At 57.7% G+C, this 23,746-nt stretch overlaps 7 protein-coding genes across 7 annotated transcripts; 4 read left to right on the forward strand and 3 right to left on the reverse strand.

Annotated features, from left to right (window-relative positions):
• Window positions 1-136: 136 nt before the first annotated feature.
• On the forward strand, window positions 137-1,940 carry N657DRAFT_652366 (MFS general substrate transporter; the record flags this gene model as incomplete). The annotated part of the gene is made up of 3 exons (XM_062794290.1): window positions 137-338; window positions 394-1,290; window positions 1,354-1,940. 3 exons carry the CDS (start codon window positions 137-139, stop codon window positions 1,938-1,940), a joined length of 1,686 nt encoding a protein of 561 aa, XP_062652553.1.
• Window positions 1,941-2,683: 743 nt separating this feature from the next.
• Window positions 2,684-3,911, forward strand: N657DRAFT_652367 (uncharacterized protein; the record flags this gene model as incomplete). The annotated part of the gene is made up of 5 exons (XM_062794291.1): window positions 2,684-2,740; window positions 2,849-2,999; window positions 3,052-3,314; window positions 3,367-3,610; window positions 3,781-3,911. 5 exons carry the CDS (start codon window positions 2,684-2,686, stop codon window positions 3,909-3,911), a joined length of 846 nt encoding a protein of 281 aa, XP_062652554.1.
• Window positions 3,912-4,444: 533 nt separating this feature from the next.
• Window positions 4,445-8,426, forward strand: N657DRAFT_41045 (uncharacterized protein). The gene is made up of 3 exons (XM_062787249.1): window positions 4,445-7,078; window positions 7,128-7,816; window positions 7,895-8,426. The coding sequence occupies exons 1-3, from the start codon at window positions 4,587-4,589 to the stop codon at window positions 8,413-8,415; spliced, it is 3,702 nt and encodes a 1,233-aa protein (XP_062652555.1). The 5' UTR covers window positions 4,445-4,586; the 3' UTR covers window positions 8,416-8,426.
• N657DRAFT_586137 (eukaryotic phosphomannomutase) lies at window positions 8,345-10,092 on the reverse strand. Its single transcript, XM_062789798.1, has 3 exons — window positions 9,620-10,092; window positions 9,102-9,556; window positions 8,345-9,031 (listed from the first exon to the last, which is right to left on the reverse strand). Exons 1-3 carry the CDS (start codon window positions 9,707-9,709, stop codon window positions 8,779-8,781), a joined length of 798 nt encoding a protein of 265 aa, XP_062652556.1. The 5' UTR covers window positions 9,710-10,092; the 3' UTR covers window positions 8,345-8,778.
• A 1,332-nt stretch (window positions 10,093-11,424) lies between these two features.
• N657DRAFT_629825 (uncharacterized protein) lies at window positions 11,425-14,851 on the reverse strand (the record flags this gene model as incomplete). Its single annotated transcript, XM_062790926.1, has 4 exons — window positions 11,425-11,548; window positions 11,642-11,753; window positions 11,812-11,903; window positions 12,036-14,851. 4 exons carry the CDS (start codon window positions 14,849-14,851, stop codon window positions 11,425-11,427), a joined length of 3,144 nt encoding a protein of 1,047 aa, XP_062652557.1.
• Window positions 14,852-15,279: 428 nt separating this feature from the next.
• N657DRAFT_40791 (barren) lies at window positions 15,280-18,763 on the forward strand. The gene is made up of 4 exons (XM_062787232.1): window positions 15,280-15,795; window positions 15,875-16,487; window positions 16,547-18,211; window positions 18,306-18,763. Exons 1-4 carry the CDS (start codon window positions 15,707-15,709, stop codon window positions 18,627-18,629), a joined length of 2,691 nt encoding a protein of 896 aa, XP_062652558.1. The 5' UTR covers window positions 15,280-15,706; the 3' UTR covers window positions 18,630-18,763.
• Window positions 18,764-19,027: 264 nt separating this feature from the next.
• On the reverse strand, window positions 19,028-20,300 carry N657DRAFT_676531 (uncharacterized protein; the record flags this gene model as incomplete). The annotated part of the gene is made up of 3 exons (XM_062795902.1): window positions 19,028-19,214; window positions 20,020-20,039; window positions 20,169-20,300. 3 exons carry the CDS (start codon window positions 20,298-20,300, stop codon window positions 19,028-19,030), a joined length of 339 nt encoding a protein of 112 aa, XP_062652559.1.
• Window positions 20,301-23,746: the final 3,446 nt, after the last annotated feature.

Below are 23,746 nucleotides of genomic sequence, written 5' to 3' on the forward strand. Positions count from 1 at the left end.
CAGCCCACTCCCGCTCTGCCTGCTCCATGGAGCAGTTCACGGAGGTCATGCACCAGACACATTGACGCTCAGGACTTTTCTTTTCCTTTCCAGCTTATCGTCGCTCTACTTCCCTGGGAAATACCACAGAGCTGCCATGTCATTAAACCGGGTCGCGTCCATCGAGACGTTCACCACCGTGCCCTCAGCCCCTGGCGTACGGTCAAGGAGGGCCTCGGATGCCTCGACTCGCGCCCGCAAGCTGACCTTCAACCCCATCCCGCAGGAATGGGATTCCCGGCCCCTTGACCTGCTCCCGGCGGTAGGAGCATTCCAGGTGCCCAGGTGGAAACGGCTTGGTAGGGTCCATGCTATCCTCGCTTCAGAATACGTTGGTCTGACAAACAGGATCAGTCCAGGTCACCGCCGCCGTCATATTCTGTTTCCTTGGCGCAGGCATCGTCTTTGGCTATGCCGCCATCAAGCCCGTGCTGAAGGCCGAAGGGGCCTACAGCAATCTCTGTGTGGTGCCCGGCTCGACGCCGGACGACGTAGACACTTGCGTCGAGATTCACCTCAACTTCATGTTCACGGTGGCTGCTGTGGCTACCAATGTCGCGGCTCTGCCGGTTGGAGCGATCCTCGATCACTACGGACCCAGGGTCTGTGGCCTGCTGGGGAGCTTCTTCCTCGCGTCTGGCGCGCTCTTGATGGCGTTTGAGTCGCGGCTGCCGTTCGACGGTCTGCTTCTGGGTTACCTGCTGCTGGCGCTGGGCGGTCCCTTTACGTACATCTCGTCCTTCCAGTTGTCAAATGCCTTCCCCCGGCATCCGGGCTCCATTATCGCCCTGCTGACGGGCGCCTTTGACGCCTCGAGCGCCGTCTTCCTCATATATCGCCTCATCTACCAAGCCACGGAAGGCGAGTTCACCCGCCGAAAATTCTTCCTCGTTTACCTCGCCGTGCCGGTATCCATGGCGCTGATGCAGCTGACCGTCATGCCGGCGCGCTCGTACAAGACGGTGGGCGAGCTGGTCCAGGATATCCAGGAGCCTCTAGCCGCCGTGGCGGACGCCGGACCGTATGACCAGGTCGACGAGGAGACGGCTTTGCTGCAGGAGGAACGACGCCAGCGCCGGGCGGGTGCGATCGAGGAGGTCGAGAGCGTCCTCGGCTCGGTCAAGGCAGATAGACAGACGCGGCGCGAGGAGCATGCCAACCAAGTCTCGGGCGTCTGGGGCGTCATGCACGGATACTCGGCCTGGGAGCAGATCAAGTCGCCCTGGTTCATCCTCATCTGTCTCTTCACCGGTGCGTTTCACCCTTCCCTCCATCACCATTTCCCTCACCATCCATCTACTGACACTCTCACAGTTGTTCAAATGACACGGATCAATTTCTTCGTCGCCACCGTCCGCACGCAGTACGAATCCCTCTTCGACTCCCACGCCGCCGCCGTCGCGCTAAACAACTTCTTCGACGTCGCCCTGCCCCTGGGCGGCATTCTCGCCATACCCTTCATCGGTACTGTCCTCGACCACACGCCCACCCCGACGGTGCTGGGCCTGCTTGCCGGGCTGGCCACGACGATTGGCATTCTGGGCATCATCCCCCGCGCGCTGTGGGCCGGTTACACCAATGTGCTGCTGTTTGTATTGTACAGGCCGTTTTACTACACGGCTGTCTCGGACTACTGCGGGAAAGTGTTTGGGTTTGAGACGTTTGGAACCGTGTACGGGACCGTGATTTGCGTGTCCGGGGTGTTGAACCTATTGCAAAGCGGACTCGATTGGTTATTTGAAACGAAGTTCGACGGGAACCCGATGGCGGTGAACATTGGGTTGTTGCTGTTAGGGTTGGGGATTGGGGCGGTCCTGGTTGGGTTTGTGGGCTGGAAGGCGAAGGCGGTCAGGGGGGAGTTGCTGGAGCGGGAGGCGAGAGGGGCTTTGGACGGGAGATAGGGGTAGATGATGTTGGTGATGAGGTGGATGGGGTGGATAAAGAGAGGTGAGGAAAGTGGGGCGAGAATTGTAGGGTATTGAAAATGAGGAACGAGCGTTGCAAGCGAGGAGTTACTGGATTCTGGACTTAGGTTCTCTGGTTCAGCGCCGCTACGCTTGCCTAGTTGTTTTAGTACCTAGTTACTGTGTAATTGATGGATTTCTTAAGATCTGGGAAGTCTAACTTAAGGTCTTGTCTGTGGGATATTATCTGAGCGTACTAGTATCTTGTGTGTTTACTTCACCTTGACCTTGCTTTTGCTTCACCTTGACGTATCTCATCCGATGAGTAATCGCCATCGAGGCTGGCATGCGTGAAACATGATCATTTTCAAATATCGGCTTGACATCTCCAGCGCCTTCCAAATCGACAACTATCCGTTCTTTCCCCGTTGAGCCGCAATTCACAAATCTCACAACACCGTCGTTCCTCTTAAAATTTCATTCTCTCCTCCTATGACTCTGTCGCCGTTGAGGACTTTCCCGCCAGCTGCAGATTGGAATCACGATATAAGTAAACACAGTGAGCCCCCAACCCCCGTCGGGGCTGACCGTGTTCTCACTCATTGAGTTCTGCCACTAAGGGCCGCCACACTTAGTCTTGCACTCACCAAGAAGGGACAAGATTAGCTCTTCAAGTGTGCGAAAGCTACTCCCTCCAAGTGCCGTCCTGAATTAACGCCACTATCCAAGTTTCGATGACCATGTCGGACGTCCTGGATGTTACCTTCGAGGCCCATAACGGCCAGTCTATCCGCTGCGTGCTCAAGTTCTATGACCGTCGATTTGGCTCATGCCTGCGCGAAACTCACCCGACAGGATAGCGCCACATACGCATGAACATGGAGCAGCATTTCTGACTTTGTCAGGCGAAGAATGATGCCCAGGTTCCTCCGCTACCTACGCAGAAAAGTAGAGACCGAGCAACTTTGCCGTCAGCACTGGGAAAATTCCTGAAAGAGCGAAATCGCAGCGAAGGCCTTGCCAAGTTCGAAGCAGCGCTATGCAAATATGTGTCGAGTATTTTGAATGCGAGACCAAGACCTATGACCGACTCTCGCCGATCTTCAAGGCAAGTTGGGCACGCGCATGCTTGCCCACGTTAGGCTGTCGGCCACCGAGCGCGCGATTGGGATGCCAAACGAAGCACCATGCTACTTTGAGGTTAGGGGTATCCTTCTGCCGCCTATCGACGTATATTGCTTGGAGGACCTGACGCAAGGCCCTCTCCCACGTAACTTCAGGACATGGCAGCGGATCATCCATTCGGCTGCAGATGCAGCGTATGGGATCAATAAACACGGCATCACCATGACAGATTGTGCACCGCGCAACGTAGTTATCGATGGGGCAGTCGCGCACGCCTCGTATTGTCGACCTGGCACAGTACCGCTTTCGTGGTGAGATGGAGATGGGATGGTACAGGAGTGGATGGCACGAGAAAGAGGGATGGAATCCGGATGTCGAGTACTGGGAGCAAGCGGAGACTGAGGACAACCCAGGGGCGAATGGGGTGGTGATGGTGAATCTTGTGCGAAGGAAGACAGGTATGGAGCTGCCTATCATGTATCCCGACTGGTATGGCATCATGGCTGGGATCAGGCGAAGGGGAGGCACCTTGACGACAGACAGTTTTCAAGAGCCTCGAGAAAACTGGAGGTATCAACTTCCCAAGGAGTCCAAGTTCTTAGAAAAACCAAAGGTATTTGGGTAGTTCCAGGTTGGTCCGTGCACTTTCCTTTCAACGATCCATCCCCTTTTGTGAACTTCGACTTGACAAAACACTTCTGGGCACGCACAGATTGTGCCGTCTCCTTCCGCACCCCTGTGCATCAATACCTCTACGCAATACTTTTAACCCAACAAGATGGCCTTCAAGCAGGGATAACCGGTCGAGGCCAATGCAATCAGCCAAAGTGGCTCGAGTGGTAATGCAGGAGATGGAACCGCCTGGTTCATCGATGAGGGCGCGTCGCGGGCTCCCTCACTGGCTCTCTGCCCAGAAGATGCCCCAGCGACAAACAGTGGCCGTGCAATTGGAGTGCATACCGGCTAAGCGCCCAGCCCTGCGAGCCCAATCACAGAGGGGCTGCTTTCCAGGTGCCGCAACCATATGCCCCTCGCCGGCGACCCATGCTCCCGCTCTCCCCCCTGTCCGATCGCTGCGCGGCCTGCGCATCTGGCCGCATATTGCCCGGCCTGGCCTGACGTCCTCGGCCTGAAGTTTGTCACTCGAGCTTCTTTCCGACATCTGGTGCAAAGTGTTTTGCGATCTATCTAGGTCTGCAAGAGTTTTTTTTTTTGTGACACTTGGTTGTAGCATCTTTTCCTCCGTTTTTGGCAAGCAACTGCTTCCATCGCCGATACCCCTCTACAGCGGCCTCTCCCCGCCTTACAACCAGGGTGGAAGTCTTGGAACAAGGAGGGGGTTCTCATCTGCCGCCGACACGGTTGGTGCCAACATCACCTGCACCTTTGGCGAGACGACAGATCAAGTTCCCGCCCTGGCTAGGGACAAGCAACTCCTGCCTGAACCATCCTCACGTCTCGACAACTCCGAAGCGCTCGGTTGAACCCTCCGTCGGCTCTTTCAGCTGACTGACGACCATGGGCTCCCGATCGCGCGACGTGCCCGACGACGAGCTCTTCATGAGCCGGCCTCGGCCTGCCGAGGACTGCGATAGCCCCACGGTCGAACCGCTTAGGATATTCAAGCCGCAGAGTCCGGCCGGCGATAAGAACTCGAACCGCCCCAAATATCCCGCCCCGCCGTCTTCGTCGTCCCCTGCGGGCTCGGCTTCGTCTCCGGCATCCAAGCCGGCTATCGCCTCTCTCCCGCCGCTGCCATCCTTCCCCTTCGGCGCATCGAGCTCTGCAGCCCCGCTGCCCTACCCAGACGACGTTCCCAAGCCGCAGCCGAAGCCTACCCGACTACCTTATCCAGATGACGGCCCCAGGACATCTTCGCCGGCCGGAAGGGTTTACAGCCCCCCTCCGGGGTCCTCGGCTTCCCTCGCGCAAAAAGATCTATCGCCAAGGCCGACTGTGAACACTGGGGAGAAGAAGACAGGCCTTGCAGAGAGGCGCGGAACAGCGCCTAAACCCCTGCAAAGCCCGGTCAGTCCTAGCGGCGATGCTGACGACGGCGGCCTCTTCGCCAAACCCCTGAGGAATCCGGCGGCACCTGCGCCCAAGATCTCTAACGCATACCAGCAGAAGCCGTATTACCCTCCCCCCGGCGGGAAGCCAGGGGCGTCCATTGGCCGCTTCGACTCGACCGCCTCCAATTCGACAACCCGCGCCAGCCGGGGATCGCCGCCCCCGCCTGAGACACCCATCGTTGAGCCGGGTGTCATTCCCGGAGGAGGCATCGAGGCACGCTATGCGGCGGCCGGCATCTCGGGAACTGCAACTCTTAACAGCCTTCAGGCCCCGAGTGCCGCGGCGCAATCCCGGTTGGCGCAGTACGGCAACCAACCACCCGCCACTCTGACTCCCCAGCCCCGGCCGTGGACGCCTACCGAGACGCCCGGCCAGCAGCCGTTTGGCCCGCCTACCGTGTACCAAGGCGCAGATGTGGTGTCGAATCCGACACCGACACAGCAAACGCCAGCCTTCAACCTTCCGCCGAATCCCAATCCGGCTACACAGGTGCCGGCGAATGCGAACCTGCAAGTCAGCGTGCTGGAACAGGACTTTCAGCGCATGCAGGCATCCACCCCGCCGCCTGCCTACACGTCGGTCAACCCCAATGCGGGCTCAAAGTATCCAAACGAGAAGCAGCGTCCAGTTCAAGCAAGCTCCAGCGCTGCAAACGTTCCACCCGCTGCGGCTGCAGCGCACCCGAGCGCTCAACAAGCCGCGGGCCCTGTCTCTGTTAGCTCTCCGGCGCCGCAGAAGCAGAACTCTGCGACAACCGCGACGGCTGCCGCTGCCGCTATCCCTGCCCACAATGCTGGCCATCCTGCCTTTGCCAACGAAACCAAACCCGCGACCGCGCAGAACGGGCAGCCGGCCCTGAGCCATACCCCGTCGCTCCTCGTCGCGGCACAGTCGCCGCCGCCCCTCCCCGAGGGCTGGATTGCCCATCTCGACCAGAACTCGGGCCAGTATTACTACATACACCTAGCCACACAAGCGACGCAATGGGAATTTCCCAAGGGGCCGACGCCCTTGAATCACGATCCCGCCCCCTTATCGCCAACGGCATCCACCTATGGCAACCCTCTCGCATCGCCACTCCTGGGTGGTGGGAAGGCAGGCCTCGCTTCGCCGCTGTTTAACCCCCAGGGTCACCCAGGTTACGCCGAGAGCATCATGAGCGTCACGGCATCCGTGGCTCCTACAGTCGGGTTTACCGGTCCTCCTCCCAACTCAGGAGTTGATATCTACAAAGTCATGCCCACCAACGGCGTCTACTTCGGTCCGTATCTGCGCTACGTAAACATGGACTTGGAGAAGGGCATCTGGTTGGGCAGCATCCTGCTGGTGACGGACGCCCCGCAACCCCCAACTATTCACATCCACCTGAGCGTGGATCTTTCCCCCAATCCCCGTCAGCTGATCCCGCAGAACATCCACACGCACCAGCGATGGACGTTCTACAAGTACGATATCGACCTCCAGATGTCCGACCACGGCACAGAGCGGTGGACATATGCCGTGACCTCGCATCTCGGGTGCACGCGGTACGAGTTTGTCGTGGCCGGCCGCTACGAGACGGGCTGGCGCATGATTGCCCACTCGGGCAACGATTTCGCCCCGGCCACCAACCAGAACGAGCGGGCCAAGCTCGGCGGCGTCGGCTTCATGTGGAAGGATATCCTGCAGAAGAATGTCGAGTGCGGCGGTTTCCACGTCCAGCTCGGCCTGGGTGCCCAGATATACGGCGACCGCCTGTGGAAAGAGGTGCCGCTGCTGCGGCAGTGGCTCGCCATGCAGGGTCGGGAGAATCGCAAGACTGCCCCGTGGACGGCGAGGCACCAGGAGGAAGTGTCGCATGCCTACTTCCACTACTACACCAGTCACTTTGACCAGCCGTTTATGCGGGAGGCGTTTGCCCAGATCCCGCATGTGCTGCAAATTGATGACCACGATATGTGAGTTGTCCACCTTTAGAGACCTGTTAGACAGTGCTGACTTTCGTAGTTTCGACGGGTTTGGCTCTTACCCCGACTACATGCAGTCTTCGGCGGTTTTCAAAGGCATCGGCCGCATCGCCATCGACATGTACCTGCTGTTCCAGCACCATACGACCGTTGAGATCTTGCGCAACGTCAGCTCAGACATGGACCTCTTCACCATCACTGGGGCTGGCTGGCACTTTGTCAAGTATCTTGGGCCCGCCGTCGTGGTGGTCGGGCCGGACTGTCGATCGGAGCGCACGCTCACACGCGTCATGGCCGGGCCGACATACCAGGGCATCTTCCCCAAGGTGGCGACTCTGCCACCCAGTGTGCAGCACTGCATCTGGATGATCTCGGTGCCCGTCGTGTACCCGCGCCTTGAGACGGTCGAGACACTGGCCAACACGTTCGCCACGGGCAAGAAGGCCGTCAACACGACGTACAACATCCTCGGCAAGGTGACCAGCTCGGTCGCGGGAGTGGTCGGCGGCAAGGAGGTCGTCCAGCATGGGTTCAAGGAGGCCAAGAAGGCGATGGGCAAGACCGGGCTGATGGGCAACGTGCTAAACCAGTTTGGCGAGATCAACATCGCCGAGGAGCTCAAAGACCTCTGGACGCACGAGTCTAAGGACCTCGAGCGGACCTACCTCATCCGCACCCTGCAGGGCATCGCCCAGCAAAAGGGCATCCGGATGACCTTTCTGTCAGGCGGTGCGTTCCCCCATTTTCCCTCCATCCTGATAAATCACCTGCCACTGCAAAACCGCTAACGTATCACTTCACTTACAGACGTCAACTGCGCCGGCGCAGGCCTCGTCCACGACCCGTCGCACCCGTCCGACCACAAGACCATGTATCAGATCATCGCGTCACCCGTCGTGGCCGCCCCCTGCGGCAACTACCTGCTCAAGATGTTGCACAACAACAAGCTGCTCTATGTCCCGCAGAACGGACACAAGTCGACGCACGAGGTGTCGGACACGAAGGAGGACATGATGGAGATTTTCCACACGGACGCCTCGGGCGGGGCTAGGGAGCTCAAGAAATTGATGAACAGGCGGAATTATGTCGCCATTGTGGCGTATGATCCCGACGTGATTGCCAACGGCGGTACGGGGCCCCAGCAGCAGCAGCAGCCGGGACAAGGAGGAGGGGGCGCCGGGTATGCGGCGAGCGTGGCGAGCGGGAATTCGGGAGGGCTCAGCAAGTTGAGCCTGGCGGTGGATTTTGTGGTGCAGGGGGATGGCATGTTTACGACGACGACAAAGTATGGGCCGGTTATTGTGCCGCATCTGGAGTTTGGCCATTGATCAACCTGGCCCGGGCTGCTGGTCATGGGGTTGTAAGGTTGTGGAAGGTGGTTGCGAAGGGGGGTGATGTGAGTTGACGATGGTTGCGTATTTTGGGAGTGCTTCTGTTTTCTTCTTGGTTACGGCTTTGCTTGGATACTTTATAGTGGTTGTTGATTAGTAGATCGGGGTTGTTCGGTTTCATAGCGTCGGTTAGCGAGTGCGTCCAATGCTACAGCTGTTCCAACATGTCCGAGGCAGTCAGTCCTATGGTACTAGCGGGGACCGATACTGCCATCGTTTTGCTTCAGCACGAGGATCCCGATTCTGATACTGCATCCGCAGCAACGACGCCGCAGCAATACTGATTAGTTTATTTCCACCCTACAGATCGAATAGCTTCTTGAGCTCAGTCATGGTGTCGTGCGGGCCCGTGACAGAGTGCCCGATCGTCCGACTGTCGGTGTAGATCTCGTAGTCGTTGCCGCCCTCGAACGTCTTGTCGCCAAAGAAGTGGATCGTCGTGTACTGCACGCCGCCCGGCCGCTTGGCCTCGTTCTCGATGTGCTGCAGGCAGTACGTCTTGTCCCAGCCAGTGGGGAACACGTCGAACGAGATTTGCCCGCCAATGGAGAACCTGTTTGGCTAGAGTGTCAGTCTCGTGTACTTCTGAAGTAGGGTAGAGAGTTGATGGAAATACAACGTACGTCAAGCCCAAATGCCCGAACCGCTCCTTGAGCTTCTCGACAAACGCCTTGCGCACGCCGTGCTCCTTGTCGTATTTCTCATAGTCGTTGCGCTCCTGCACGCTGGCGTTGCGCCCGATGGGGGACACGTTGATCATGCCGTTGCGGAACTCGATGAAGGTGCCCCGCTTGACGGGGATCTCGAGGTCGGCAATGTAGTGCAAAATGAAGCGCACCAGCTCCTTGTACTGCTCCTCGCCGATCCACTTGATGAAGCTGTTGGACGGCAGCGGCTCGCCCAGCCGGTACGCCGTCAGGCCGTTCTCGGCGAAGCAAAAGTCGAAGAGGGTCGTGACGTTGATGTCGGGTGTGCCCAGCTGCTCCTGCTGCTTGACGAGGTCGGAGCCGCCCACGAACCCGATGGCGCACTTTTGGCGGAGGCGCGAAAGGAGGTCGAGCATCTCGGGCGAGGCGCTCTGCGAAGCGGAACGTTGGTCAGTAAAGGATCTTGCCCAAGCCTTGCAGGAGAGTGTACGCACCAGACGCGCGGGAGTGAGAGTGCCGTCGACGTCAAACAGGCAGATGGTGTTCTTGATCTCGCGCTCGGCGAGGGGCGGGTACGAAGCCATGGTCGCGGTTGTGTTGGTTGGGTTTTTCGGGTTGATTGGGAAAGAAAAGAAGGTGTAATATCGAAGAGCGAGGTGAATTGGTTGGGCAGACGTGGCTCTCGTACTATATCCCCAAAGTACCCAAGTGGTACGGTCCAAAGTCACAAACTTTCGGTGAAGAACCTCCTCTTCGACAGACGCCTCGGTAGCCCCACGTTGTCGACTGGGGGGGCTGAGAGGGCAGTTCGATTGGCATGACCCCTCTTGGACCCCTCCTTCACTGACACCTTAGCCGTACCAAGGCAGGCCCCACCTCCCGTCAACCAAGCGGGGACGCTCAGGGGCTCAGGGGTGCCCTTTCAGACCAAATTTAATTGACCCACTTCCACATGCCATGGTTTGAGGCAGACAGGCATCAATCTTGACGAGAACATGAGTCAAGCCTGGAAAGTCCGTTTGTGTCTCCGTAGTTGCCTTTTAAGCAAACATTGGGAACAGCCTACTAAGATCACACACCACACCCATTAAACTTCAGATAGAAATAGGCTCCGGCGTCGGAGATAGTTCATAGTTATATTACCGCCGAGACCCCAACCCTCAACCATCATCTCTCATCGTTCACAATCCGCCCAGCTGTCCAGGCCTCCATAGCCCGAGCAAGCTCATCCAAATTGATGCTGTGAGTAACGACGACTTGGACAGAGAGATGGGCGGATGTGGGTGTGGATTGGTATGCCGGGACACTCTTCTGCTTCACCAGAATCATTCTCGCCAGCATTGTCATGAATGCTTCTTGCCGGACGATCCTTGGGGACGGGCTCCTTGCTGTTGGACATCAGATCCTACGGCAGGAAGACGTAGAAGCGAGGGGAATTTGGCTGGAAGATGATCTTCGCAGAGAGGGATTAGGAGCCGTGAGGTAGTGCGGAGTAGGGCGGCGGGGCCCGACACGTCGACCGCAGCGCTCAGCTCTTTGGCCACTCGCTCTCCTGCTGCATTCTCCTCCGCAACTGCATCTGAGCAATTGAACTTTCCGAAACAGCGACCGGCGCCGCCACGGCCATCGCGCTCCGGCAAGGCGAATCCCATCTCAAGGGGTGCCGTAAACCGACTGCGCCAGAAGCTGCGCGGCAACTTTGGCGGCTGGGAGACGCAGGCGATCGCTCTCGAGACAAGGCGGAGGTTGGGGAGGCCGAATTGGGTCTGAATCCGTGGCTGCCGGCGGGATTCCGGCCCTGGCCATGGCCATTCCTCTGCTCACTGGGTCCGGGGCCGCAGACCTAGAGGTCGAGAAGAAAGACGTCAAGGAGCCATCACTTGCGCCTCGTATCATCCGGAGCGATCCGCTAGTCCGCACCTTTATGGAGTTGATGCGCACATCAGCGCTCTGGGGGCCCCGGAGTGTGTGGCCGAAGAGTTGAGGTCTGTGGCGCGAAGGGTCAACTCTCGTAACTCTCGTCGCTCTCGTCGGCCCCAGGCGTTGAGGCTGACACGCTGACCCAGACCACGGTTTCCACGTGCGGGCGAGATTCCGTCATCGCTACGTCCGTGGCGGCGTGGCGATAAATCAGCCGCACCCCGTCGAGGCCTCCAAGCGTGCCCACGCAATGTCGCCGACTCATGATACTGATTCCTACTTCGACGCCATTCAAAGACGCAATCAGTATGGACGCCTGGAAGCGCACACTTGCCGAAGAGGCAATGGGACACCAATCTCATCCTCGTCGCAGATGGGTTCACATAATCCGCCAAGGGTTCCATGCGCCCAGGTAGCGGATATTCAGCACATCCGGATCAGGGCCAGCGTCCAGGAGGAGCACAAGGAGTGGCTCATCCGCCCTGTCGAACGCAGCCGTGGCCCTACTCCAGTTTGGTCAGTCTGGCGCTGAACTCTGAGATATGATGACAGCGGCCGAGTACAACAAGGAAAAGGGCGTCATTTACGCACCTCACCGCCATTTGTTGACCGCATCGAGGAGTGCATCCAGCGCTACCGCGCCCGTCGCTGAGTTCTGGACGGCCGTCTGGCGCTGTAGATGCTTCGTTCCCCTAGGATCCGCGTCCCCTGGCAATTGCCCATGTCGTGTTGGTAGTTGCCCCTTCTTGGAACACTGCCCGCACACCGGCAATAGTAGGTCGCATAAACAGGCGAGAAATAGTATCGGCATTTCGGCTTCGCAGGTGGCCCTTTGCGGACCACTCTTGGCCCTCGAATCTGATAACCCCAGAACCCAGCCCCTACGACACGTCCGACCACGTCCCCGTTAACTCAACGACCAAGTTCACTACAGTCCCGACCGTCCAAATACAAATGAGCCCCCAGCCGATTTTCCTACTCATCACCCACCCATTCCAGGGCACGACAATCAACAGCACCACCAGCGTCAATAACACCGTCACGGCCGAAATCATCAGCGTCCCGCCCACATGAATATGATACGGCTCATACTTAACCCTCCCATGATGTCCCTTGCCCTTGCCCACGGCTTGTTGGATTCCCATCCACGCGCCCCCCATGCCAACCCCAAGCAAGATATTCAGCATCGGCCCGCCAAAGCACGCGGCCAGCGCCATGACGGGGTACCCTAGCCTGGCAACCGTGACATCGGCGACGAGATCGCCCAGCGAATTCCCCACCGCAAACACCGTCAGCCCCAGAATTGCCTCCGAAATACCCAGTATGACGCCCATCGCCTTGAGCACGCCAACCACCTCGCCGGCGACGGTCGAGATCCACGCGACGGATATGACGAACCCCAGAAAACACAGGAGGAAATGGTACTGGGGCTTCTTGTCCGCCGTCGTGGTGGCGAGCAAGGCGGCGAGCAGGCAGAGGGAGAGGAGAAGGGAGTAGAGCACCATGCGCAGGAGGGTGCGGCGCGGGTGGGGCATGTCGGTGGCCGTGTTGGCCCAGAGGACGAAGGCTACGAAGAGGGGCCCGGTGAAGAGTTGGACGGCGACGAGCCATCTGTTCCAGCCGGGTGTGAGTGGTGTCGTGGACGACGCAGAGGCAGGGGTTGCTGGTTTGGGGAGGGTTGGAGGCGTTGTGGCGGTCGGGGGCTGTTGTTGGTGTTGCTGTTGCGATGGTAGTTGGGGCGCGTCGAGGGAGAGGACGGACGGAGACCCGCTGAGCGGGGATCTCGACGTGACGGATCGGGTGCGCCGTTGTCGTCGGTAGGCCTGCCACTCGGTCTCGGGCTGGATCTCGGCGCTGTTCTCTACCGAGACGGCTGGAGCCGTGTTGCCGGCATGGCCATGCTCAGGGGGATCGGCGATGTCGCCGTCAGGGCCATGCTCCTCGTTCTCCGTTTCCACCACCGGCAATGTTGCGACCAGCAAGAAGATGCTTGGCACCGAGATTAGACTGATTATCTTATCCCAGGGTGTCTTCCCCCTCCATCCTTGGAGAGTTGGAAAAACAGTAGCGAGGAGGACATGGGGTGCCGGTAATACGCTGTAGGGCCACCATTTGACCGGCCGTGGATTCTCTTGCTGGTCGTCAAGGCCTGCGAAGGACTGCCGGTCTGACTCGGACGGGACAGGAAATGAAAACGTCCTCGACTCATGATATGGCGTGAGCACGGCTGGTGATTCGGAAAGCCCCGGAAAGGGGGAAATTGAGGGGGACGACTGCCCGCTGGATCGTCCACTGGGGGAAGGGATCCGGATTTGCAGAAACTGTTGAGTCTGTTTTGGAGACTGAGAGGCATGGTCAGCTGGGCCGGCAGGACCCACTGGCGGCGCAAGCCTTCCGTCAACGGTACGAGCAGCCGAGCTTGACCGCGTGTGCGGCATTGAGAGAGAACCGAGATGGGGGATGCCCGCATTCTCTAAGTTGCGTGGTTCGTTTCCATAGGATAGCGCGCGCTCTCTCGACCACGGTGGGACCCGTGCCGGCGCCGGCTTGATCTGCGGACGCCCGCGAGAGTCCTCGAGACCGGCAAAAGATGGTTGCTGGACCGAGTGTGACCTTCCATGGAGCGGACCCAAGTGCATGTTTCTCTCCTTCTGCAGCGAGTGCAAGACCGATCTGAACTCGAGCGCGCCAACAAGACTGGGTCGGATTGGGGTGATGGTGGTGTTGCTCCGCCCCCAGCGCGGGCGGTTGACACGCATGCTGCTTGCCATTTCGGCAGCGACGTGTATATCCCGGTGCTCATCGTCATCGTTTTCAATGGCGGCTGGTACCCCATCAACCGCAATGCGGGGACCCCGTTCCAGGACGCTGATATCGCCAGGGTCTGGGGAGCTGCTGGATCGACGGCCAACAGGAGCTGCCTCGTCCTCGTCCGGCTCGTCCCGGTAAGGTTCTAGCTCTTCGCTGCCGTGGCCTGAAGGTCCGTAGAAGTGGGTGCGAGATGCGGCATCCCTCATGCGCTGCCTCCTACGCCGCTTGCTGAACCAGTGCCATCCAACGACGACAACGACATAGAACAAGTAGAAGCCGATCATGGTGAAGCACTCCCACAGATGCAGGTCGCCGTCGGCCAGGAAGACCATGGTGAAACTGATGGCGGAAATGAAGAAAATAACGTCCCTCACAAAGGTGCGCTTGCTGACCTTGAACTCGCGTACCAAAGCCATGGAGCCGGCGACGACGGCGGTGATAAAGCCTGCGGCGCCAAGCAGCTCGCCAACGGCCATGCTCCCGCTGTTGGAGCCCATGGCGGCGAAGGTGCTGAAGACGTCCGGTGAGCCATTGCCGAAAGCCAGAAAGGTGACGCCGGCCAGGCTTTCGCTTAGGCCCAGCGCGCTTGCGATGGTGCTGAGGTTGACGCAAAAGAAGTCGCTGGCGGCGATGCCGATGGTGGTGAACAGCAGGCCCAGCCAGATAACGAGGATGGCGAAGGCAAGCGGCTTCGCGGCGGACAGGGTGCAATAGTAGAAGGAGAGGTAGTGGATCAAGCCGGCCTCGTCGTCCTCGCAGTTGGCCAAGATGAAGGCGCACTGATCCGCGGCTTGGTGTACCTGGCGGCAGTCGATGTCACTCGGGTGCAAGTTCCTCCTCGTCGGAGGTTGGCGATAAGTGCCGACACCCGGCGTGTTTGCAATCTTGAACAGCGCAAAGGCAGTGATCAAAACCACGAGACAGGCCGCAGCAACGGCCGGCCGGGCGCTGTATCGCGTCCGAGTCCTTGGCATTGGGCGAAACGGCGGCGACATTGTGTCAGCGGCGCATGGTGGGAATGGGCGACCACGATGCAAGCTGATACAAGATGACCCATAAATGAGAACTAGGGAACCAGGTATGATTGTTTGTTTTAGAATTGATGATCTTGGAGTTGCGGCGACGGGCGGTTATGAGATGATTTTGATCAAATCATGGCAGCGTGTCAGCCGTTCCAATCTCGCGGACAGGCACAGACAGTGGCCGAGTTGCAACGGGAAGCTGTCGCGTTCGCATTCCAAGTCGTGCCACTTGAGACGCGTGGGCGACTGGGATGCATGACGACGGGAGGTTCCCGTTGTTGGTCTTCGAACACTGATTGCCAAGCCTGAGGTTGGCAACGTTCAAGCTGACTGTTGGTCAAGACTTGAGCGAACCCTTGGCTTTGAGGGAGCCAAGTTCGGCGGGGCAGTTGGCCTGTAGCACCGCAGGTTACACGGTAAAATCCTAGGTCGACAGCCTGGAACCTGGGGCGCACCGAACTTTATCCCCGGCAAAGAAGATGCTTTTTTGAATCCTGGGGAGAAGGGAGAGAAGGCAGAAACCCTATTATGCACAGAGCTACGGATCCGTAGAAGAGTTATTACACAGAGGAACATGGAGATTACGTACTTGGTAAATATCTCTGTAGTGGTTCCCGGATTGGCCTCGGAAGTGAAACAGGCCAAGAACTCCGTAGTAGCAATGTCGCCAACCAGCACGTGTTGCCCCGTCCGCTCCACCGACCCCTCGTCCAATTGCGATGCATCCCCAACTCAACCACCAAAGTAAACAAACACTTTTTGGGCCGCCAAACCGAACATCGACGACAAGCGCATTCTAGCTGCAACGACATCACGGTCCGCGACAAGATGCCTCGAGTTTCCCAGGGCCCGTGCAGGAGCGGGAGCAGGATTCCTTCCGGCTCATTGGCCGCATCACCGTTCAAGTCACCAGTCAAGTGAGTTGCACCGCATCACGTTTAGTTCCTCGCTCCCCGCCGACAACAGGGAAACAGTTTCTGATCGCGCATCTTGCAGGATTCCCTTGAACGATGATGCCCAAGAAAAAGCGCAGCGATCGCACGGCCGCAAAGCCGCTCATGAAGCCCAGATCAACCAGCTCAGGGCTGCCGCGACAAGCACGCCGCGCAAGTCAAGCTCCACCTTCAACAACCTCCAAAATGTCGAGTCGCCCGGGTCCCCGCGCACGCCGCGCCGCCGCAAGAGCGGTAATAACTCCATCATTGTCGACGATGACGAGGATGTCGTGGTAGGCGGCAAGGCCGTCACGCCGATGAAGCGCGTCCCCATCCTCGCCAACTTCGAGGAGTGGATGAAGATGGCCACCGACAACAAAATCAACGCCGCCAACTCGTGGAACTTTGCCCTCATCGACTACTTCCACGACATGTCGCTGCTCAAGGAGGGTGACGGTGTCAACTTCCAAAAGGCCAGCTGCACCCTCGATGGCTGCGTCAAGATCTACACGAGCAGAGTCGACAGCGTCGCAACCGAGACAGGCAAACTGCTGAGCGGCTTGGCCGATAGTCGTGACAGCAAGAGGAAGGGCCGCGACGGCGAGGACGACGAGGACGACGAGGAAGAGGAGGTCGATGAGGAGGGTAACGTCAGGAAAAAGCCAAAGAAAAAGGTATGACACCAATTGCACATGCACGTTCTTTTCCGGCGGTTCTGCTAAATATGTCGCAGACCCAGCGATCGTCCGAGGCCACTCTGGCGCCCTCCTTCGCATCACTGCAACTCAAAAAGCTGGAGCTCGAATTCGCAGTCGATCCTCTGTTCAAGAAGGCCTCCGCCGACTTCGACGAGGGCGGCGCCAAGGGCCTTCTCCTGAACCACCTGATGATCGACTCGCAGGGCCGAATCGTATTCGACAGCAGCGACGATGCCGAGGATGCCGCCGAGGGTACCAACAAGTCGCGGAAGCAGGGTGACGGGGAGCAGGCTGACGCTGAGGACGGGGAGGAGGACTTGTCCCTGGCGGACAGAGAGAAAACCCCTGCGCCCCAGGAACCAGAAGAGGAGGAGGATATCGAAATCGATGTTGCGGGCTTGGGCGCGAGATTCTTCCCGGATCTCAGCATCTTGGACAGCATGGACGTCTGCCCGTCCCTCAAGACGTTCGACCTCGGCGACCCATCCGGCTCTCTCGACATCCCCTTCCTCAGGGCACCGGATGACTGGCGCCAAGACCAGGACAAGGAAAAGACACCTGGCCCAGGGGCCATCGGCGACAAGTCTGGTATGTTTATCGACGAGGAGAATCCGCTTGGATTTGACGACGACGATGGGCTCGGGACCTTTGACTTGGGCGCCGATGTCGATTTCGGCGAGGGCGGAGAGGCGTGGGCTCGCGAGGCGGCGCTCGAGCCGCAGATGATGCGTGTTTTCGACGCCGGTCTGGGCATGGGAGACGGTGCCGGGGCAGACGGGGAAGGTGATGGGGCTGACCTTTTGGACGGCGGGAACGGCGATTTTGCCATCTCCATGACGCACTCCCAAAAGGCCGATAGGATGCACGAAAACATTCTCAGCTACTTCGACCAGGCCCTGCAAAAGAATTGGACGAGCGCCGAGCACTGGAGGATACGAAAGATCAAGGATGTGAACAAGCCAACGGAGCCAACGCGACAGCGGAAAGAGAAGCAGCCGTTCGAGATCGATTTCGCCGCCGCCTTAGACCCGGCTGTCGCTGAGGCCATCTACACCCAAGCCTCAAGCAACTCGGCCATCTCTCTCCCCAAAAAGGACTGGAAGTCCAAATCGCGCAACCTACTCCCCGACGACAAGCACTTTAGTTCCAAACAGCTTCTGAGCCTCTTCCTCAAACCCAAGGCGCGCATGGGCCGCAGGCGCATCCTCGGCGGCAGCCGGATAGGGAACATTGACTCCCAGCGACAAAACGACATCCCCGAAGGCGAGATGGACGAGGCCTTCTGGGCGTCACAGAAGGCACCCCTGCGGTCGGCCGAGCACGGCTCGTCCCCCGACGAAGGCCTACCGCAGGGCGACTACGACGCCAACTTCTTCCAGGACGACGGCCTGCCCTTTGCGGGCGGCGGCGGTCTCGACGACGCCGACGACGACGACGACATGGACGACGAGTTTGCCGACGCGCGCGAGCACTTCTCGCCCGAGGCGGGCGGGCCCATGATGACCGACGTCGGCATGACGGGCGCCTTCGGCGGGCTGACGGTTACCAACCCGGCCGACCTGGCGTTTGGCACCATGCTCGTGACGCAGAACCGCCGCGTCCGGCCCGAGTATGTGCAGTATGCGCGCGTAGCCAAGAAGGTGGACGTCAGGCGGCTGAAAGAGGAGATTTGGAAGGGCATGGGGTTTGAGGGGCTTGAGGTATGTTTTGTTGGTTGAACGTTTTCAACTCCCCGATGTTCTCCCTAACGGCAGCCTCAAGAGACTAAGCTAACCTTATTTGATTTTACTTTAGGACCCCAACAATATCAATAACAACCCCGCCAACCGCCTCATGACCCCCGTCTCCCCTGAGAAACCCACCGCCACCACCGACTCGAACGGGAATGTAGACGGCGACGTCAACGCCAAAGGCCTGACGCTGAAGTTCACAAGCGTCATGAACGACCTGCAGCACGTCTATCCAAAGCCGGTCATGGACGATATCTCGACCAGCTTCTGCTTCATCTGTCTGCTGCATCTGGCCAACGAGAAGGGGCTGGTCATCTCCAAGACCGAGGGGCTGGAGGAGTTGTTGATTCGCAAGGATTGGAATGCTGAGGTTGCTGAGGGGGAGTAGCACGTTCTTGGTTTAATGGGGTGTTTGTATGTTGACGAATCGTCAGGTATGAGTGATAGCGCTCCTGGTTGAGTCCTTTGTATGGAGCTAGGGGGAGAGTCGTTTTTCCTGGCTGGGTGGATGAGCGTTTGCGGGCTGGATGGATATATACACGCGCAAATGGTGAGGTTTGGTTCCAAGTTTGTAGGTGGTGGCTTTCACGATGATGAACAACACTGTTTTCCAGTTTGACGTGAAAATCGACTGGTTCAATTTGTCTAGACGGTTATGACGTGCGTTCCCTATAGCTGTTTGTTTCTTGGTCATTCGTATATGCCCGTTCGAAAATTCGGACCTATGCCGCCAGAAAGAACACAGTATCTATCAGCTTCCGAGAAGCTAGCTGTGTTCAGGAACTCCTATTTCCCGCCCTCACCCTCAGCAGCACCCTTCTCATTCTCACTTCGTCTCTTCTGCTGTTGCTTGTCTTCCCCATCAATGGCGTCCATGTCCTGAGAAGAGGCGCCGAACGACGCCAGTAACTCGTCCAGCTTGCTCTCCAAGTTGTTCAGATTAGCCTCGAGCGTGTTGGCGGTCTGCTCACCCCTGCTTCTTGTCAGCATCTGAGGGCTGTCTGTGGATGAAGTAATGCAAGCGCAGGTAAAGAGTCAGATATCGAGCTTCGTGCGGGCTGAGTATGCAACCTTTCCGAGGTGGTTGTTCTCGAATATTGTGCGTAACAAGGTGACAAACGAAATTGTAGACGGAACAAGGATGGTACAGTGAGGAGAGTAGGAGAACGGAGCTACCGAATGCAAAACAAAACAATAGCAACTCGGAATCCGTATACAGCATCCCTTTGAGACTGTGGTCCGCTAAGCTGGGCTGAGAACGTGCCATACCAAGCAGTTGCGTGAAGATCTTCGAAACGGGGGAGGAGACAGCCAGCATCGCTAGTATCAGCCTGCCAGAGTGATTCTGTTGGGCTGCGTCATCTCCAGTTCGGGTCGTATCCAGGTTCCTGATGAACGAGCTAACTTGCTTTGCTGGACAGACTGATGTTAAGATTGTGGAGAGAGGCCTAGTGAGCCGTCCGCCCGGACGCACATGCGACGGCGGCAATCGGATACAGTCTTTTTATCGTCATGAGCCCCGTACGGCGACGGAGACATTGTTGTCCGCAACTCGTTCTATTGTCTCTTGTGGCGGCGGTGAGAAAGGGAAGGAGCCGATAAGGTAGCGTGAAATTTGTTTCCCATCATCTTGGAGGTCACGCAGGGATGCCATTTCTGTTGTCCCATCTGCATGGCTTCTTCCTTTCTTGGGGTTTCGGCTTTTTGGGACCGAGACCCAACGTTGGGACCTGGAGCTGAGAGAACGTGGGGTATTGGAAAGAAAAGGGCCTTCATACCTCGCAAGGTCTCTGAGGGCCTAGACCGCAGGATGGCATGTCAGCAGCATGCAAAGTGTGGCGATCAGGAGACAGGGCTGAAGAACACGTCGGGGGGCGGGTACCGCCGAGACGGTATCCGAGACGACAGGCGTAGATGATGAGCTTACCTGGGCCAGGCGGTCGCCGACCGACGACGAAGAAAGTGGTGGTTCTGATGGTTCATGCGTCGAGCGCTTCTCATTGTTCCCATTGCTCCGAGGCTCAGTTGTCAGGTCCCGAGGAGGCGTTGTAGGCGCCATGGTTGTAGAAGGGGGCCAGTGAAAATACGGTGAAGTCGGGAAAGGCGATGCTGGAAGCGGGAAGCCGTCCTGCCTCTTTGGCGCCCTGTGCCCTTGCTTGTCCGCAACTAGTTGCTGTGTCCAAACTCCCAGCGTTCCCCGGGTGCCGGCAAGCTTACCGCTCTGGGGAATTCACCTGCTGTTGGTTGCGCCAATGTGCCAATAGCCCAGCGAAATCCCGGCGATCAGTGCGTTGCTGCGGGTGAGCGTCCCCCTTTCCTGCAGCAAAACCGACAATGGCTGCAGCATCAGCGAAGGCGAAGACGCTTTGTTGTTTGGCCTGACCAAGTCCACGCGCAACAGTTGTGGATTACCACAGGGACAGCTCTAGCCGTGGATACGCTGCCACCTCATTGTTGCCGATGATAATCCGTCAAATAATGTACAAGATCTCCAGCCACGTTGCCGTGGTCAAACCAGTAAGATAAGCTTTTTCCGACCACTTTTCGGATGTCGTCCGCAATGCAAGATCAGTTTCTCCAATTCCCATGGTTGGCCTGTTTGTTAGCAGAACAAACTTGAGCATTTACATTCTTACCGCGCTTTTTTCCCTTTTTGCCGTTCTTTCCATCCTGTCTTCTTTTCTATCTTCGGTTTCCTTTCTCCCCTTACTTTCTATCTTTATTTATTATTCTAACTCTAGTTAACGTTACATTTATTTCATTTTTTTCCATTTGGGCTTGCGCCTGCATGTGCCACGCTAACAAAACAAACCAAGGCTGGAATTGTACATCGAACACTGCAGCTTGCATGGGTCAGCAGAACGTTCCAGGCCTTCGGCCGACCTCCAAATGGTCTGACTGGTCTTGTTGGAAACCGGCTCCGTGTTTCATGAACTTCAAATCAGCACATGAGCTGGTGTCACCCATTCACTTGCCCGTCCTGAATCGGAAATCCCATGGACGCTGAACCGGCAATTTCAAGAAAAGCTGACGGATGGCGCGGCTTTCCATTATCTAATTCCCGTCAAGCTCGGTGGCATTCAGATGATTCCGCATCCCCCTGGAGCCAGCCGGACACTCTCGGTTGGTTCTTGTGCATGCGACTACTGCTTGGGACTTCGCATAGCACGCGACAGTTGTTTTGTTGTCGACGCTCAAGTGACTTAGCACAAGCAATAGCCCAATGCATTCGAGGTTAAAGAGATAAGATACGTCGGCGGCCGCAAAAGAGATCTTTGGCCGGGTGATATCCTAACTTCTTAGATCGTGAAAAATCAGCGATTCTGTAACGGCCCATGGTACGTGGTCCGTACAGAGCTTCGTACATACCCTGACACTCGCAGTGTCCTGAGTTTCAGCAACCCGGCAAAGGCGGACGTCAGTGGCTCAGGGACGCAGAGTTGCCTGTGTGGGAGGGACAGCAGATTGCGGCCAAACAACCTCGGAAGGGCAAATGGTTCAATGGCAGGCAAAAATGTCGATGATGGCATCCCATGGCCCAAATTGGAACCTTTCAGAACGATCGATCTTTTTCAAACCGATCGAGCCTTTTAAACCGATCAACGGAATTCCTCCCGTCGCACCCCGCCATCAAGAGTCCGGCACCCCGAAACGCAGACTGGCGATCCGAGGCACCTCATGACGGCGCGGGACTGTACCCCTCGCTTACCAGTGCCAGTGGATCCAACCGAAAGTTTCAGCCAGGAATTGTTCTCTTTGCTCGGAGTTTGTTGTTGGGGCGCACAAACTCAGCAATCGGCTGCAGGTGCCGCCCACACCACGAACCTCCACACACCAGGCGGGGCATTGGCTGGCTGGTGATCGCTCCTGACGGCCACACTAGGCCTTTCCCGGTAAAGCGGCGATAGGCTGCACCCCATTGGCTCAATGGCGCCGTGCTCTTCATCAAAATCGTACGTTTTTCATGTGAGTTCTTGGTATTCGATGGAGATCGAGAGCCCTCCCTGTCCTCGTCTTCCTCGCTCTGTGCTCATTGCATTGTTTGTTACCGGAACCGGCAGGGGATCCCCTTCGTTTTCAGGGACCCTTTTTGCTCTACACGTATTCAGACAGTGCGAAGCTTTGCCCCTGTCTGCTCCGGCAGTACCTCCGTACCAGGCCCAGCCGCACCAGCAATGCAAAGAAAGTGTTGTGCACCGTCTGCCAGTTTTGCCATGAAGCGGCCGCCCAATTGCCATAAGTGCCAGATGGGAATCCATCGTATCTCTGGCGGCAGTCTGCGGGATTGAACAGCCAAGCATCTCCAACTGTACCTTTGTTTGTTTGCCGAAACCAGTCGCCTGAACAGCACCGTTCTCAAGAGCTGACTGCTTGGGCCTTGCTCCACGTCGATGACCAACACAACCAGGCTGTCGGGGCTGGAGACGACTATCGCCAAGAACACTTACAGCATTGCCGTCAGCCATCTCAGTCTCTGCTCTCCCCAGCGACTCCCAACCTTAAAAGGTTTTAACCGCAGAAGATGCCCGGCTGCCCTGTGAAGTGCGAATCACCTCTATGTGCCGTCCACGAGAGTTGTCCAATAGACTCTGAGGGGCAACTCCTTCGGATTGGGCCTTGCATGCTGACCCAACCGCAACCCCAGATAACGTTCCAAGGCTGCAGAACTCCCTTTCCTTTGGTTCATCAGAGAAGAGTCTAGACCCTGCCACCGCTCCCATGTCACCGACTTAATTTCACGCCGCCCCGACATCTGCACCCCCAAACATCCCGGCCAGACGCCAGCCGATTTCCCTCACACCAACCAACCGATGCCCGTTCGAGCAGGAGACCTGAGCCTGTTCCGTGTAAGTGCCCTTTCCCAATAGCGATGCGCTGCATCATCAGGGGACCCTGGCCCTGCCAATTCCGTCCCACCTTGTCTTCTTCCCGTGGACTTCGGCATGTCATCACGATATTTGAGTTTCACCCCACCAAGCCAGAGAACCAAGGCTCTGATTCCACGAATGCCACGGCTTGAGCACAATTCCTCTCTGAACATTCCGTTGACCCAGAAGCAGCTTTCCCTTGCTTCGGCTTCGAACCACCTGCGCTCTAGCGCCGCTACCTCGTCAAGCCGCCTTCAAGACGAATCTCGACCCTCAACGCCGGCTCTCACTTGCTGTCGTTCGCCCCTTTTGAACATTTCAAGAGAGCCGCACGTTCACGCTCTATACGTCGTGGCCACAACACACACCGTTCCCATTGGCGACTCGAAACCCCAAACGAAACGCGCTACGACGGGAATAAGTTTGCCGTCCGTTTCGGCCTTCCGCCAAAGATACAGTACCTAGTTAAAAGAAGACTCGTTCATCTGGCAGGGAGGTTTCTTCAGCTCGCCATCACGGGGTGTCCAAGGCCATTGGGCATTTAGTGTTGAAACCCCAAAGGCGGCGCAGTCTTGGTTCGGATGCCCGACGCGTCCCCTACGCATTGACACCCAACACAAAATTGTCACCAGGCTGG

This window comes from Parathielavia appendiculata (genome assembly GCF_033297405.1).
Source record: "Parathielavia appendiculata strain CBS 731.68 unplaced genomic scaffold N657scaffold_1, whole genome shotgun sequence".
Taxonomy (NCBI): Eukaryota; Fungi; Ascomycota; class Sordariomycetes; order Sordariales; family Chaetomiaceae; genus Parathielavia; species Parathielavia appendiculata.